This window comes from Ranitomeya imitator, chromosome 1 (assembly GCF_032444005.1).
Source record: "Ranitomeya imitator isolate aRanImi1 chromosome 1, aRanImi1.pri, whole genome shotgun sequence".
NCBI lineage: Eukaryota > Metazoa > Chordata > Amphibia > Anura > Dendrobatidae > Ranitomeya > Ranitomeya imitator.
In genome coordinates, this window is record NC_091282.1 from 985,097,735 (window position 1) to 985,115,673 (window position 17,939).

General features: G+C 45.2%; 1 protein-coding gene across 4 annotated transcripts in view; it reads left to right on the plus strand.

Annotated features, from left to right (window-relative positions):
* Positions 1–17,939, plus strand: part of AFG2A (AFG2 AAA ATPase homolog A) — a 725,380-nt gene that overhangs the window by 90,763 nt on the left and 616,678 nt on the right. For 2 of the 4 annotated variants that reach the window (XM_069743913.1, XM_069743912.1), the window contains exon 11: positions 3,397–3,606. In XM_069743913.1, coding sequence (XP_069600014.1) covers positions 3,397–3,606 — 210 coding nt within the window. Of the gene's footprint in view, positions 1–3,396; positions 3,607–4,772; positions 6,259–17,939 lie in introns of those variants that run through there. The other 2 variants (XM_069743915.1, XM_069743914.1) reach the window with 2 other exon arrangements.

Here is a 17,939-nt window from a genome sequence, read left to right on the forward strand (position 1 = left end):
TTTGTCACATGAAACCCCAGGCTAAAAATATCACACAAGATCACATATGGTCTCAAGATTTGACGTTACCAGAGCCCTTCACTTATTGGCCTCATATTAGTTGGATTCCAGATACATAGCAAAAGTGTACATATTTTTATAATCTCTATATGGTACATATTGAGAGAAAGTAACTGGGCAGGGATCAGACATGTAGGCAGAATTGCCCATGAAAGATTGCTGCTTTCTGATCTTTTTCTTTTATGAGATGTTTGATGCAGATTTATTGGGCTTTTCCCCAAGTATTCATTGGATTTCTAATACCTTCTCTTATATTCTGTCCCATTAACTAGTTAGTCTCTTCCAGCCAGGTTGGACTGGCCCACAGGAGATTCCTCCGGTGGAGCCCTGTGCCGGAGTGGGCCACCACCTCTTATATGAGCAGTACTTGGCACAATATACTTGATCACTATGTACAGACACAGGCAGCATCTCATTCATCTAACAATCTACCCAGCTCATTGTTATATGTATTTGTGATTGAGGACCATGTCATATTTGCATGTAGTTGAAATATGGGGCCCTGGAGTTAGTTACTGGTGGGCCCTTGGTACTCCAGTTTGACACTGCTTCCAACTTTAAATTTGAGATGCATAAAAGATCAGTGAACGTGCAAACAAAGGATGAAATAGTACACAAATCTATAAAATGTCCTTTTACTTAAATGAAATATCATTAAAAATGACATGCTGTTTAGTTTAAAATAAAATAAAAAATAAAAATTTAGTCACTTATTTTCATACTACAATTTGTAGGTAAAAACAAAATGACATATCTTGCGCATTAACCGCTTAGGTTACTCCAGGCTTCTACTTCCTGTTCTGTAAGGAAATGTACATCTATCTTCTGTATAGAAGCATCCAATAAGCCAGTACAAAGGTAATTGCGAAAGGACGGAGAACAGGGTCAGCTGTAGCATCACCTGTTGTGATTGGTGGATCCTGTGTTATCAGCTTTGTACAGAGGTGTTAACGTCATTGGAATTCTGCCTGTGATGATTATGAGACCTCTGAAAAGTCTTGTGTAAAGAACCAGAGGTTGACGTTTAAGATGAACCCAGTAGACCATGTGAAAATTGGAAATCATTTTACAAAAATGTTTTTCGTTTTCACAAACTTCTAATTTAATTAACGTGTTCCTGACCTGCGCTGTACAAATACTACTTTGCAGGAGCTGCGTTCCCGTAAACAGCAGTATAGGTGTGGCGCAGTAATCACGCTGGGAGCCGCTGTCATTGTGTGCGGGGGGTCAGCTCTGTGTGAGAGCTGACACCCTGCAGCAGCACCCACGATCGGTGGTAGCACCGATCTTGGGCGTTTAACCCCTCTGATGCCGCTATAAATCGTGACAGCGACATTGAGTAGATCGCACACTGGGAGGTGACTCCATGAATGCTTCCATCAGGACAACACAATGCAATCGCGTTGTTCTGATGGTCTCCTTGGAGACCCCTCGCCCCAAATGGCCACAGGGTCCTTCAGGGTCCTGCAGGGAAAGGTGGCTTGTGAACGCCTGCTGAGAGCAGGACCTGAGACGCCTTCTTCTCTGTCTGTCAGACGCTGCTCTGATGCTCTATGGTGCAAAAGCATTGCAGAGTATCACATCACCGATCTGATACTGTATAATGATGTCCCAGCCTGGTACAATATAAAAAAAAAATATTAAAAAGTATAAAAAATAATAATAAAAAATAATAATCTGTAAATAAGGAAGAGAACAAACAAAAAAAAACAATTCTTTACCTGTTGATTTGTTTATTCTATGTACCAAAGATCGCAGTAAGGCTCGGAGCACATTTATCCTGCGCTCTGCGCTGAGTGCTTACATCGGGGTTTCCATGTAAATCTCTGAAATGCGTGATTTAGACAGAACCTCTGGAGGAAGATTCCCTATAATGAGGCAGATGGAGGCATTGTGGATGCCCTCTGACCTGTGATCCGGTGGTGTCCGTCTTTTTAGGATTGCATAAAAGTGCCGTCTGCAACAGTTTTGTGCACTTCTGAAAAGAAGGAAAATGCTGAGCAGAGGCCAGACAGAGTCCAGAGTAACTCTGCTGCCTCATTATAGTGAATGGATCCCTCAGGGGTTTTATCTGAATCACGTCACTCAGATTTAGATGGAAACCCCAAAGTAAGTGCTCAGCGTAGAGCGTCGGATAAATGTGATCCCTCATGTTATGTAAAATGTTCCCAATAAAAGCTTCAACTCAATCCACAAAAAAAGCAAGTCCCCACTCAGGTTTGTCATCTGTTAACGGAGATATAGGGGGCTTCAATGCAGGGGCTGGCTGGCACTTTTCAGCCTGGGGGGCAATCACAAGGCAGTGGCCCACCAGTTGCGGTGGGCCACCCCTGCCCTGCTTATCTTTGGTCACTGCATTTAAGCAGCAGAAATAACATGCTTTAAAAGACGGGATGGTATATAAATATGGGAACAGAACGGAGCTTGCTGCATAGATATGGGAACACAAGCAAGCTTACCACCTACATAGATACTGCAACAGAAGCAAGCTGACTGCATAGACACGAGAATGGAACTACATATACTACATATATACGTGAGCTTACAAAAAAGATATGTGAGCAGAGCCAAGCTTTACTACAAAGCAATGGGAAAAGAACGGAGCTTACTACAGAGATAAGGGAGCAGAGCCAAGCTTTCGCTTACTAAGTCTACTACATAGATAAAGGAACAAAATCAAGACTCCTACAGAACCAAGCTTACCGCATACATCTGGTACCAGAATCTAGATTACTACATCGATACAGTACCAGAACCAAGCTTACTGCTTACATATGGTACCATAGCTGAGCTTATTTACAAACATACATACAACTCCAGAAACACGGACATGTAAAACACAGTATGGAAGGGGTGTTGCTAGGGTCATAAAAGATCAGGGGCCCAATCCCAAAAGTGCATGTCTCCCCATACGACCACTCTAAAGCCATTTAAAATAGCATCTATACATTTATAATTACAGTATACCACTGTTACTAACCAAAAACACAATGCAATGACCAATATTATAAAATTACGGCTATAAAATGCCAAATAATACGGCTACACAATTTCAACTACCATAACCACTACACAGTGGTAAAAATAGTGCCGAAATGCGTTGTACTGTATTTTAAAAATATATTTTATTTACCGTATTTTCTGGTATATAAGACGACTGGGCGTACAAGACGACCCCCAACTTTTCCATATAAAATATGGAATTTGGGATATACCCGCCGTATAAGACGGGCGTCAGCTTATACGCCCAGTTATCTTATATACCAGAAAATACGGTAAATAAATTATATTTTTTAAAATATAAAAAGCCCTTTGATATGATCTTTTCTCTTTCAGGTATCCTGGTCTGACATTGGCGGGTTGGAAAATGTTAAGCTTAAGCTAAAGCAAGCAGTTGAATGGCCACTGAAGCACCCCGAGTCCTTTATTCGCATGGGAATTCAGCCACCAAAGGGAGTATTGCTCTACGGCCCTCCCGGCTGCTCCAAAACCATGATTGCAAAGGCTGTAGCAAGTGAAAGCGGCTTGAATTTTCTGACAGTAAAGGTATGTCACTGTATGTCATCGGAACAGACTTGTATAAGATGAATCGGTCACCAAGGTTTCACCGCCTAATCTGAGAGCAACATAATGTTGGGGCATAAACACTGATTCCAGTAATGTGTCACTTACTGTTCTTCTTCCTGTAGTTCTCGTAAAATTTCTATTCAGTCATCAGAAGATTATTAGTAGAGGACTTGAAAACCTGCTGTCACAATACCACCAGGACGCGCTCCTGTGACATCTGCTTCTGTCGCCACGCGTGACCATATTCATTCTGCGGGCGGCGTTGGTGATAGAAAAGACGTTGCAATCAGGAGCTCGGGACGGCACATGCTTTATTCAACCACTTAGATTTGTGTGGCTGAGACCTGTAGTGCCTTCATGTCTGGTAGTATGGGTGTGTGCTGTCCAGCTGGACTTATCAGCTCCCTGTTCCAGCCAATTGGAGAGCACCACATCCTACTTTAGCTTCCAGCTTACTGCTGGAAGCTGACGAATATAGACTTGTGCTTCTCTGGTGCAGTCCTGCCTGTTCCATGTTGTTGCATTACTCCTTGTTTTGACATTGGCTTATGTTTTCTAACTATTCTTATGGATCCTGATTTTGCCCTCTACGCGACTTCTCAGCTTTGACCTTGCTTGGCGACCATTTTTGCGCACCTTCAGACTTCAGCCCTGTCATAGGTAGCAATCCAGTTGTAGGTCCAGATCCCTGTTTAGGGGTTAAAGAGAGTTGGGGTTTCTCTGGAATCTGCCAGTCCCTGTGGCTTGTTCCAAATTTGCTAGAGGTAGCCTTTTTGAGCCTGTGACTTCCGACAGATGTTACACCTGCTAGTACCCCATATTCATGAGCTCTGTGCAATCCTGTCCACATCACTGATTAGCTGTTTTCTGCCTATGCAGTGTGCACAAAAAGCTGCCAATCAGTGTTGAGGGCAGGTAATACAGAGCTCGGCATTTAGAGAACTGGTAGATCTGCAGCAGATAAAACAGTGAAAAATTGCAGGAAACAGCCCAGCAAGTGATACATTACTGGAATCCGGGTCTTTGTCCCTACATCATGCTGCTCTCAGATGGAGGAGCAAAAACCTGGTAACAGATTCCATTCACATATCATAAATATTCATTAACATTAAAGTGGCCATCGGCTATATTTTTAAACTTCATAGGTCGAAGCCTTCTGAACACACAATAGAAGACAAACTTATCACTAAAGTCATTTTCCTATTCAGCCACTCTGGCAGTCACTGCCGCGCTAGAAGCACGGCCACCGGTAACCTAGCCACTGAGGCCTATAATTGGCTAAAAGGTCAGGTGAATGGTGGCCGGCACATAAGTAATTCCAATCCGGCTGAGACGTTCAGAATAGTAGCACTGGATCTGGGAAAGGATTCTGGTGCCAAGTACGGTAGGCTTTTATCTTTCTCCATGCTGGTTTACTCCTGTAAAGTATAAAAATTATCCAAGGTGTTGTTTTCCGATGAAAGTAAATTTTGCATTTCATTTGGAGATTAAGGTCCCAGAATCTGGAGGAAGAGTGGAGAGGCACACAATCCAAGCTGCTTGAGGTCTAGTGTGAAGATTCCATAATCATTGATGGTTTGGGGAGCCATCTACCAGGAAATTTTAGAGCACTTCATGCTTCCCTCTGCCTACAAGCTTTTTGGAGATGGAAATTTCATTCTCTAGCAGGACTTGGCACCTGTCCACACTGTCAAAAGTACCAACACCTGGTTTAAAAAGAACAGTATCACTGTGCTTGATTGGCCAGCAAACTTGCCTGACCTTAACCCCATAGAGAATCTATGGGGTATTGTCAAGAGGAAGATGAGTCACCAGACCCAACAATGCAGACGATCTGAAGGCTGCTATCAAAGCACCCTGGGCTTCCATAACCCCTCAGCAGTACCACAGGCTGATCGCCTCGATGCTATGCCACATCGATGCAGTAATTGATGCAAAAGGGACCCCGACGAAGTATTAAGTGCATTTACTGGACATACATTTCAGTAGGCCAACATTTCGGATTTTAAAATCATTTTTCTGGCTGGAGTTATAAAGTATTCTAATTTACTGAGATAATGACTTTTGCGTTTTCATTGTCTGTAAGCCATAATCATCAGCATTAAGAGAAATAAACACTTGAAATAGAAATGTATTTAGAATTGAGAGTCCTCAGTGGTTAATACCTTTTAATGGCTATCAACTCTCAATTCTAAATATCTTTCTATCCACTGGCTAACATGGTACCAAGATATACATCTTTCCTGCACTTGAAATAGATCACTTTGTTTGTAATGACTCTATATAATAAATGAGTTTCACTTTTTGTATTGAAGAACTGAAATAAATTAACTTTTTGATGATATTTTAATTTAGTCAAAAGCATTTGTAGAGTCAAAATTGTCACTACACCGGAAAATAAATTCCCAAAGGGGCATAATTTCCAAAATGGAGTTACTTGAAGGCGGATTCTGCTCTTCTAGCACTTAGGGGCTCTGCATATGCAGTCTTTAAACTATTGTAGGAAAATCTGCATACCAGGAGGTAAATAGCGCTCCTTCTCTCCAGAGTCTCGCCGTGTGGCAGTACTGTATAGCCACATATGGGGTATTTGCACATTCAGCAGAAATTTTGGGACAAAGTTTGGTGCCATTTTTACCCATTTTTCAGTGTGAAATGTAAAACCTGAGGCTAAATCAAAATTTTGGTGTTGAAAATGTAATTTTTTTTTGTCTTCACAGCCCAGTGGTATAAAATTCTGTGATCAATATTATCACTGCATCCATAGCTGAATTAATTGAGAGTTGTAGTTTGTAAAATGGGGTCTCCTATGGGGGAGTTTTGCTGTTCTGGCACTTAAGGAGCTCTGCCAATGTGACATGGCACCCGCAAAAGAAATACATATGTTTTAATTGTGCTGAGGTTAATATAAAACAAATTACAACAAAGTGAATAAAAAATTGAAAATTATCATGCTCAAAGGGACACGATCCTAGTGATTTGAACTTTTTTATATATATTTTTTATTTTTAAAAACACTTCTTTTTTTACTTTTGGCATGCCTTAATAGTCTCTATGGGAGACTAAAGCTGCCCATAACCTGATCGGCTCTGCTACATACAGGTAATGACCAGATCACCTGTATGTAGCAGAATTGCAATCCGGCAGTGACAACCATAGAGGTCTGCAGGAGACCTCTGATTGTCATGCCGACCCATCGGTAACCCATGATCATGTGACTGGGTCACCGATGGGTGGGATTTTTGGCGCGTTTGCTGGAATCGCGCTTTAAATGCCGCTGTCAGAGTTTGACAGCGGCATTTAACGGGTTTCCACCCGCAGCTGTTCTTGGCACATGTCAGCTGTTCAAAACAGCTGACATGTGACGAAAAAGATGTGGGCTTAGCGCTGGAGCCCACATCAAAGGGGGAGACACGACATGCCCAATACTAGTACCGCACATGTTGAGAAGGGGTTAAATACCAATTCTAATTGAGCCCTGAAATTTATTGGGTGATTCATGGATGAAATGCTTGTTGTGAATTTTGCAATTAAGCTCCTTATTAGAGAACAGCAAGTTGTGCAAAAAATACTGAAACACTGAACAGTTGGACATAAATATTCTTAAGTTAAGAGAAGGTCACATCAAAGGAATATTCGCATCTCCAAGAACCTATCACAAGATGTTGTTAGCAAATACCTCCAATTAGAAATGTAGTATAGTTTTTCTCATTCGCTATGTCTTTTTCCTCATGTGCAGGCATTGCAGGACCTTAAGTATCCATAATTACGACCACTTAACAGCTAACTGTCATTATACCAGTGGTCGTTAACAGGGTTGAGCGACTTTTAGTTTTTTAGGGTCGAGTCGGGTTTCGCGAAACCCGACTATCTCAAAAGTCGAGTCGAGTGAAATCGGCCGATTATCGCGAAAAGTCGGGGATCGACTGAAACACGAAACCCAATGCAAGTCAATGGGGAAGCATAGTCGGCAGTGAGTGGAGGCCAGGAAAACACGTACAGTGCCCATTTTAATGACAAAAACATCCATTCTTGTTACTGAAGCTTGTTAATCTTAATTTACCTTATAATAATAGTAAGGCATTGGAAATTGGGGGGTCATTTGGCTAAAGTTGTGGGGGGTAGGGCTGGTTCAAGTATTAAGTGGGCCCAGGAAATCTGGACCACGTCACGGCAGTGGAGCAGGGAGAGGTAAGTATTTAAACTTTGCAAGTGCTGTGATCCTGAGCAAGCAGGGGGGCCCACTCGTCGGCATTGGCACTGGCACAGGGCCCCTCAAAGTACGGCGGTGTGTTTGCACGGCGGGGGCGCCTCCCCACCGGCAGCGACACTTTTGCATACTATGAGGGGCCCTGTGCCAGTGACGTCGCCAACGAGTTACCCCCCCCCCCCCCACCACCACCTGATGAAGGAACCTGCACTTTCATCTGCACCTTCCTCTTTGTCCCCGTGTAAAGTGGTATGATATGCGGGAAGGGGAACCTGCCTTTCAGCAGGGTCACATTCTTGCTGTGTAGCGTGCATGGGGAATGTAGCGTTATGGGTCAATGTACCAGCAGACTCATCTATAACTGGCTGGGCAATGGGCAGGATGAGGAGGAAACACAGATATAGGCCCAAAGAATAAAGTGGGCTAAATGCAGTTCAAAGTTGGTAACAGGACTAACCAGGGGGCATTGCTTTGTTCAGTGGAGTACAACTGTAATGAGAGGCTGACAAAGTGAGTAGGCCCAAATCAGTAAGTAGGCTAAATGCAGTTCAAAATTGGTAACAGAAGTAAACAGGCGGCACTGGTTTGTTCAGTGTAGGAGAACATCAAGGAGCGGCAGACACCGTTAGTAGGGCCAACAAAACAAGTAGGCCAAATGCAGTGTTATATTAAAAACAATTTCACGAGAGCCTGAAGATAGAAGCTAGGGAAAGGCAACCTGAAGAACACCTTGGAGCGGCAGACACCGTCTCTACAACCAAGACCCAACTTGTAGGCCTAATGCAGTGTTGTTTCAACAACTACTTAACGAGAGCCTGAAAATGGAAGTTCAGGACATTAAACCAGGAGAACAGCACGGAGCGGCATACACCGTTAGTAGGCCCCAACCACACTAGTAGGCCAAATTCTGTGTAATAACTAATAACTAATTAATGAGAGCCTGAAAATGGAAGTTCAGGACAGGAAAACAGGAGAACAGCACGGAGCGGCATACACCGTTAGTAGGCCCCAACCACACTAGTAGGCCAAATTCTGTGTAATAACTAATAACTAATTAATGAGAGCCTGAAAATGGAAGTTCAGGACAGGAAACCAGGAGAACAGCACGGAGCGGCAGACACCGTTAGTAGGCCCCAACCCAACTAGTAGGCCAAATGCAGTTGTTCCATTTAACAACTATTTAACATGAGCCTGAAGATAGAAGCTCAGGAAAGGCAACCAGGAGAACACCTTGGAGCGGCAGACACTGTTAGTAGGCCCCAACCAAACTAGTAGCCCCACTGCAGTTGTAAAATTCCGATAGGCTGAAAACCTGATAATTGCAGGTCATTTTTTTTAAAAAGGACAGCTGTATTGAGTGGCGCAGCCAGACACTGCTAGTAGGCCTTACACCACAAAGTTGGCTCGACGCAGGTTTAAAAAAGGTTACATGGGTACACGGTCTGCATTGGTGTGCTCAGTGGAGGACAATTGGAAGGAGGGACCGCAGAAAGACTTAGTAGGCCTAAAATAAAAAAAGTAGGCTCTATGCACTTTTAAATAGGTTACAGGGGTACACAGGCAGCATTGGTGTGGTCAGTCGAGGACCATTGGAAGGAGGGACCGCAGACACACTTAGTAGGCCTAAAATAACAAAATAGGCTCTATGCAGCTTCGATTATGTGGCAACCTGGAGAACAGCAAGGAGCGGCAGACACCGTTTGTAGAACCCAGACCCAACTTGAAGGCCTAATGCAGTGTTATTTCAACAACTACTTAACAAGAGCTTCAAGATAGAAGCTAGGGAGAGGCAACCAGGAGAACACCTTGGAGCGGCAGACACTGTTAGTAGGCCCCAACCAAACTAGTTGCCCCACTGCAGTTGTTAAATTCCGATAGGCTGAAAACCTGATAATTGCAGGTTTTTTTTTTTTTTTTTAAAGAGGACAGCTGTATTGAGTGGCGCACCCAGACACTACTAGTAGGCCTTACACCACAAAGTTGGCTCGATGCAGGTTTAAAAAAGGTTACATGGGTACACGGTCTGCATTGGTGTGCTCAGTGGAGGACAATTGGAAGGAGGGACCGCAGACACACTTAGTAGGCCTAAAATTTTAAAAAATAGTCTCAAAGCAGTTTGAATTATCTTGCAGGGGTACACAGGCAGCATTGGTGTGGTCAGCGGAGGACGATTGGAAGGAGTGTCTGACACAGTTAGTACTCCCAAAAAAAATAGATGTTAATGTCTCGCAAAACAACAAAACCAAACAAAAAAAGGGTGGCATACTTAGGTACAGGGGTGGGCTCCTCTGCTGAGTTTCAGACATAGTAATTTGGCGCTAAGTATTTACTGGTGTCAATATAGGACACTGACCCTGACTATTTTAACTAGCATCATACATGTCAACAAATTGGTATTGTCAGTGCCAGGCATTGAAGGACTAGACTAAACATTGGTGGAGCTGTGAGAGATAATTTTGCAAGTGGTAGAGCACTGTTTGAGCTGGGGGGGGGGAAACTCTCTTGCGGCCGGCAGTACAGGCCCAGGGCTCCTCATGTTACAGCAGTGTGTCTGACGTTGGGTGCGCGCCACCACCGCCAGAGACACTTTATTGTACTATGAGGGACCCAGTGGCAGTGCCATCGTCAAAGGTGGGCACACCCACCTCTTCAGACAAACGGCACTCTCACGGGTGCTTGCGCCAAGTGGCGAGACCACGGCCCTGTGGGGGGAGTTAGCATGTCGTATGCTAGACAAACAGCTGCTGCAAATTAAGAGATTGGAACAGTCAGTAAGACCAGTCCACAAGCAAGACCTTTTTATAGGAAAGCTAGGTGTCAGCCGGGAAAGGTGGGGCAAAATAATTCAAAATCCATGAGTGGTTCATTTTAATGAAGGTTAGATAATCAACATTTTGGGTAGCCAGACGAGTCCTTTTTTCGGTCAATATTGAACCAGCAGCACTGAATACTCTTTCTGATAGCACACTAGCTGCTGGGCAAGCAAGCTCCTGCAATACATATTCTGCCAATTCAGGCCAGGTGTCTATTTTGGATGCCCAGTAATCAAATGGGAATGACGGTTGAGGGAGAACATCGATAAGGGATGAAAAATAGTTAGTAACCATTACTGGACAAATGTTGTCTCCTGTCACTTTGAATTGATGCTGCAGTACCTGTCCTGTCTGCGGTCATTGCGAAATCACTCCACAACCTGGTCAGAAAACCCCTCTGTCCAACGCCACTTCTGATTTGTGCACCTCTAACACCTCTGCCCTGTTGCCCCCTGCAGCTCGTGTGAGAACCATCACCAGCGCTGTGTACTGGGAATGCCTGAATCAAACGGTCTACAAGAGTTGCTTGTTTGGTTGCTAATATTTGTTCGAGGTTCTCATGTGGCATGATATTTTGCAATTTGCCTTTATAGCGAGGATCAAGGAGGCAGGCCAACCAGTAATCGTCATCGGTCATCATTTTAATAATGCGTGGGTCCCTTTTAAGGATACGTAAGGCATAATCCGCCATGTGGGCGAAAGTTCCAGTTGTAAAATCTGCACTTGTGCTGGGTTGAGGGGTAGTTTCAGGCAAATCTATGTCACTTGTCTCCTTCAAAAAACCTGAACCCAGCCTTGCAACGCCACCAGTTTCTATTGGCCCCGGAGAAGCTTCCTCATTCAAAAAATACTCATCCCCATCATCCTCCTCGTCCTCCTCCTCTTCGCCCGCTACCTCGTCCTGTAGACTGCCCTGACCAGACAATGGCTGACTGTCATCAAGGCTTCCCTCTTCCTCGACTGCAGACGCCTGCTCCTTTATGTGCGTCAAACTTTGCATCAGCAGACGCATTAAGGCGATGCTCATGCTTATTATGGCGTTGTCTGCACTGACCAGCCGTGTGCATTCCTCAAAACACTGAAGGACTTGACACAGGTCTTGTACCTTCGACCACTGCACACCTGACTACTCCATGTCTGCCATCCAACTGCCTGCCCGTGTATGTGTATCCTCCCACAAATACATAACAGCACACCTCTGTTCGCACAGTCTCTGAAGCATGTGCAGTGTGGAGTTCCACCTTGTTGCAACGTCGATGATTAGGCGATGCTGGGGAAGGTTCAAAAACCGCTGATGGTTCTGCATACGGCTGGAGTGAACGGGCGAACGGCGGATATGCGAGCAAAGTCTGTGCACTTTGAGGATCAGGTCAGGTAACCCCGGATAACTTTTCAGGAAGCACTGCACCACCAGGTTTAAGGTGTGAGCCAGGCAAGGAATGTGTTTCAGTTGTGAAAGGGCTATGGCAGCCATAAAATTCCTTCCGTTATCACTCACTACCTTGCCTGCCTCAAGATGTTCAGTGCCCAGCCATGACTGAGTTTCTTGCTGCAAGAACTCGGACAGAACTTCTGCGGTGTGTCTGTTGTCGCCCAAACACTTCATTGCCAATACAGCCTGCTGACGCTTGCCACTAGCTGTCCCATAATGGGACACGTCGTGTGCAACAGTGGCAGCTGCGGATGGAGTGCTCGTGCGACTGCGGTCTGTGGACGAGCTCTTGCTTCTGCAGGAGGAGGAGGAGGAGGGGGGTCGAACGCCTACAGCCAACTGTTTCCTAGACCGTGGGCTAGGCAGAATTGTCCCAATATTGCTGTCCCCTGTTGACCCTGCATGCACCACATTAACCCAATGTGCCGTGATGGACACGTAACGTCCCTGGCCATGCCTACTGGTCCATGCATCTGTTGTCAGGTGCACCTTTGTACTCACAGATTGCCTGAGTGCATGGACGATGCGGTCTTTTACATGCTGGTGGAGGGCTGGGATGGCTTTTCTCGAAAAGAAGTGTCGGCTGTGTAGCTCGTAGCGTGGTACAGCGTAGTGCATCAGGGCTTTGAAAGCTTCGCTTTCAACTAACCGGTAGGGCATCATCTCTAACGAGATTAGTCTAGCAACGTGGGCGTTCAAACCCTGTGTACGCGGATGCGAGGATGAGTACTTCCTTTTCCAAATGAGTCTCATGTAGGGTGACCTGGACTGGAGAGCTGCAGATTGTGGAACTAGCGGGGGTGCCGGTGGACATGGCAGACTGAGAGAGGGTTGGAGATGGTATTCTTGCTGGTGCCCTACGTGCAGTGTTTCCTACCACGAACCTGGTGATTCCCTGACTGCTTTGGCCTGGCGACGAAACCTGCACATTTACTGCAGGTGGTGCGGGAAATGGTGGGCTTACAGTGAGGGAAGGGATGTAGCGTTGCTGACTAGCTTCATTGCCCGAGGGTGCTACAACCTTAAGAGACGTTTGGTAGTTATTCCATGCTTGCAAATGCATGGTGGTTAAATGTCTACGCATGCAACTTGAATTTAGACTTTTAAGATTATGACCTCTGCTTAAGGTAGTTGATCATTTTTGACAGATGACTTTGCCCTGATCATTTGGATGTTGTTTAAAAAAATGCCAGACTGCACTCTTTCTGCTATCGGATACCTTTTCAGGCATTGCAGACTGAGCTTCTTTAACCGGATGGCCACGCTGTCCTACAACTGGTTTTGGTTTTGCAATGCGTTTTGGGCCATCTACGGGCCTGGCAGATGGAACCTGTTGCAATGTTGATGCCTGCTGCGGCTCCTCCTCCGCTTCAGAGCTACTGCCGCCTGCACCCTCTTCCCCCAATGTCTGCCAATTGGGGTCAACAACTGGATCATCTATGACCTCCTCTTCTATTTCGTGTGCAACTTCGTCTGTGTCACCGTGTAAGCCGGTGGTACAGCGTTCGTGACGGGGCACCATAGTCTCATCAGGGTCTGATTCTGGATCAGTACACTGCGAGGGCAATGTTCTGGTCTGAGTCAAAGGAACAGCATAGTAATCTGGCTGTGGCTGTGCACCTGTGCACTCCATGTCCGATTCAACTTGTAATGGGCATGTTAACTATTTCACTTTCTAACCCAGGAACGGTATGTGTAAAGAGTTCCATGGAGTAACCTGTTGTGTCGCCTGACGCATCCTTCTCTGTTGTTCTTGGTGAAGAAGACAAGGAAGCGACTTGTCCCTGACTGTGAACATCCACTAACGACGCGCTGCTTTTACATTTAGCAGTTTCAGAAGAGGAAGCGAAAGAGCTAGAGGCTGAGTCAGCAAGGAAAGCCAAAACTTGTTCTTGCTGCTCCGGCTTTAAAAGCGGTTTTCCTACTCCCAGAAAAGGGAGCGTTCGAGGCCTTGTGTAGCCAGATGATGACGCTGGCTCAACAACTCGAGACTTAGGTGCTATATTGCTTTTCCCACGACTACCTGATGCTCCACCACCACTACCATCATTACCAGCTGGCAATGACCGCCCACGGCCACGACCTCTTCCACCAGACTTCCTCATTGTTTGAAAAACGTAACCAAACTAACGGTATTTGTTACTGTAAAACCAGTTACAAGGTGAACTCAAACTTCTGTTGGATTTATATATCCCTTTATAGGTGGGTGAGACTGCAGGTAAAATCAGGCCCAATGTATAACAGTACACAGCTTCAGTGGCAGACAGATATGCCACTAACAGGACTGACGCAGATGCAGACACTACCAATAAAAATCTCCCCCTTTTTATTTTTTCTGGGAGAATATTGAAGAAATGTGGCCCACTCTTATACAGTATATGTTCTGTGGCATAAAATGAAAGACAGATGCCACACACAGGACTGGCACTGAGGCAGAAATGCCAATCTTAATCTCCGACAATTTTTTTTTATTTATGGGAGAATTGGCAAGAAATCATGTCCAGTGTTACACACTAGGTTTAATGTGGCACAAAATGAAAGACAGATTCCACACACACGACTGGCACTGAGGCAGAATTGCCAATCTTAATCTCCCACTATTTTTTTTTTATTTATGGGAGAATTGGCAAGAAATCAGGCCCACTGTTAGACTGTATGTTTTCTGTGCCAGAAAATGAGACACAGATGCCACACACAGGACTGCCACTGATGCAGATTTGCCAATTTTAATCTGCACCCTTTTCTTTTTTTATTCAGGGAGACTAGTGAGTAAATCTGGGCCACTGTATTAGAGTATATTTTCTGTGGCAGAAAGTGGCTTGAAGAGATATAACGAAGAAAAAAAAAAGGGTCTGTCCTACAATTACTAGCTCCCTGCATTAATCTCAGCAAAGTATGGCAGGCAGCAATAACAAGGAGTGGACTGCTGCACAAAGAAGTCAAAAGTGTGGACAAACAAACAAGATAGCTGTGCAGAAAGGAAGGAGCAACAGGATTTGTGCTTTGAAAAAAGCAGTTGGTTTGCACAGCGGCGTACAAACAGCAATGCAGCTATCAGGGAGCCTTCTAGGGCAGCCCAATGAGTTACAGCGCTGAGGAAATAAAATGTAGCCTCCACTGTCCCTGCAAACAAAAGGTGGTGTTGGACAGTGGAAATCGCTACAGCACAAGCGGTTTGAGGGTTAATGTACCCTGCCTAACGCTATCCCTGCTTCTGACGAAGCGGCAGCAACCTCTTCCTATGCTCAGATCAGCAGCAGTAAGATGGCGATCGGCGGGAACGCCCCTTTATAGCCCCTGTGACGCCGCAGAAAGCAAGCCAATCACTGTAATGCCCTTCTCTAAGATGGTGGGGACTGAGACCTATGTCATCACGCTGCCCACACTCTGCGTCCACCTTCATTGGCTGAGAAATGGCGCTTTTCGCGTCATTGAAACGCGACTTTGGTGCGAAAGTCGCGTACCGCGTGGCAGACCCCACACAGGGATCAGGTCGGGTTTCATGAAACCCGACTTTGCCAAAAGTCGGCGACTTATGAAAATGACCGATCCGTTTCGCTCAACCCTAATCGTAACCATGGATGCCTAAGGTCCTGCAATGCCTGCACATGAGGAAAGAGACATTGCGAATCAGAAATACTATACTACATTTCTAATTGGAGGTATTTGCTAATATTATTATTACACCTACTACATATTGGTATATGATCTCTGAGATGGGAATACCCCTTGAAATTAATTTTAAAAGGTCTGATTGCATTTTAAGATCATCCTGAAATTTTACCCAAACATCAATTATCCCGAAATTTGTGAGGTTTGTGTGAGTATATTTTATGTGTGAAATATATCTATAATATAACGCTGGGAGCGTCACTCTGTCCGAAGCCTTTATAGACTGCGCAAGCGCCGGCGCAGTGTGGACCCCACAGAGTGACGCTCCCAAGAGATCGCGGTATGCGTAAGCACTGAACGCACACCGCGATCTCCAACGGAGAAGCAGGGACGTGCCAGGAGGGTGAGTATAAGCTATATTCACCTGTCCCGTTCCAGCGCTGCCCGCTGCTCTGTCCTCCGGGTCCTCTGCCTGTGACGTTCACAGTTCAGAGGGCGCGCCGCCCTCTGATTGAACAGTTTACAGCCAGAGGACCCGGAAGAAGTGGCACGCAGCGCTGGATCAGGGCCAGGTGACTATAGCAAGTGTCGGGGGCTTGAGCTAGTGGCGACTTCGGCACCTGACCCCCACAGCGCGCCGGTGTCCCCGCCTGCTCAGGCCCCCCAGCACTCGGCGCCCAGCGACGATAGGTGAGTATGTTTTTTTTTTTATATATCGCAGCAGCATACGGGGCATATAATACTATGGAGCATCTTATGGGACCATCAACATTTATGGAGCAGTATACGGGGGAATACAATACAATAGAGCATCTTATGGGGGCCATCAACATTTATGGAGCAGTATACGGGGCATACAATACAATGGAGCATCTTATGGGGGCCATCAACATTTATGGAGCAGTATACGGGGCATACAGTACAATGGAGCATCTTATGGGGGCCATCAACATTTATGGAGCTGTATACGGGGCATACAATACAATGGAGCATCTTTATGGAGGCCATCAACATTTATGGAGCAGTATATGGGGCATACAATACAATGGAGCATTTTATGGGGGCCATCAACATTTATGGAGCAGTATACGGGGTTTACAATACAATGGAGCATCTTATGGAGGCCATCAACCTTTATGGAGCAGCATATGAGGCATATACTATGAAGCATCTTATGGGGGCCATCAACCTTTATGGAGCAGCGTATGGGGCATATGGATGGGAGCAGCAAATTACAGAACGGTGGCGCAGGATGGGAGCAGCACGTGACAGGATGGGGGCGCAAGATGGTAGCAGCACATGACAAGATTAGGGCGCAGGATGGAAGCAACACATACCAGGATGGAGACCATATACCAATATAAATGCTCGCCACCCGGGCATAGAACGGGTTCAATAGCTAGTATTTATATACACACACACTTGTTTTATGTGCTGCGAGTACTTGGAGCATGTACTTTTACTTGTATATACTACATAAATGCTGCAGGTGGGGGCTCACAGTATGTCCAAGACTGTTTGGCGTCACAATTGTTCTTGTTTTTCTTATCATTTTACACCAAATAGCATCTTATCTGACACATCCTTGCCATTGTAGCCCTTCCAGCTTTAGCCTTTTTACCTTGATGTTTCACTTGTGAGCTTCCTGTGGTAATTGTTAGGTGTTCTGTGTGAAAGATAAAAGCTGGGATCAAAGGCTTTGTTCTTTATCTGCATCCACATCTGGTCCTGCCTTCATCTCTCGGCAGGTATCCTCTTATACTGACCAGGCCAATAATTACAATAGCTTTTTCATCACCTGTCACCTGGATTTTCCTAAACAGACTCTTTGCTCTTTCATCAAATTTGTACACCCCATACTTGCTAGTTTATGATATCAATTTGGACTTTTCTGTTTTTTAATCTGCAGAGAAGCAGTGGTTAGAGGTGGGTGCAAGCAATGGGAATTCAGGTGTAAAGAGGCTGTCCCTTAAAGAACATTTATCACTTATCCACATGATAGATGATATATCTGCAGAGACCCCAAACAATTTTAATGCCCAGCCATCCACTATAAATAGCTAACCTGCTAGAGCCTCATCTCCCCCAATATTATTTGTCAGGTTCCACATACCATACACAAGACTGTATACCAAACCTGACAATCTCAGTGAATTCGGCGCTAGTCCAATGTGTATGGAGGCTAAGAACGTGTGGCACAATGTCCACCCTGTGACTGGAGCATTAGTAACTTGCTCCTTACTTA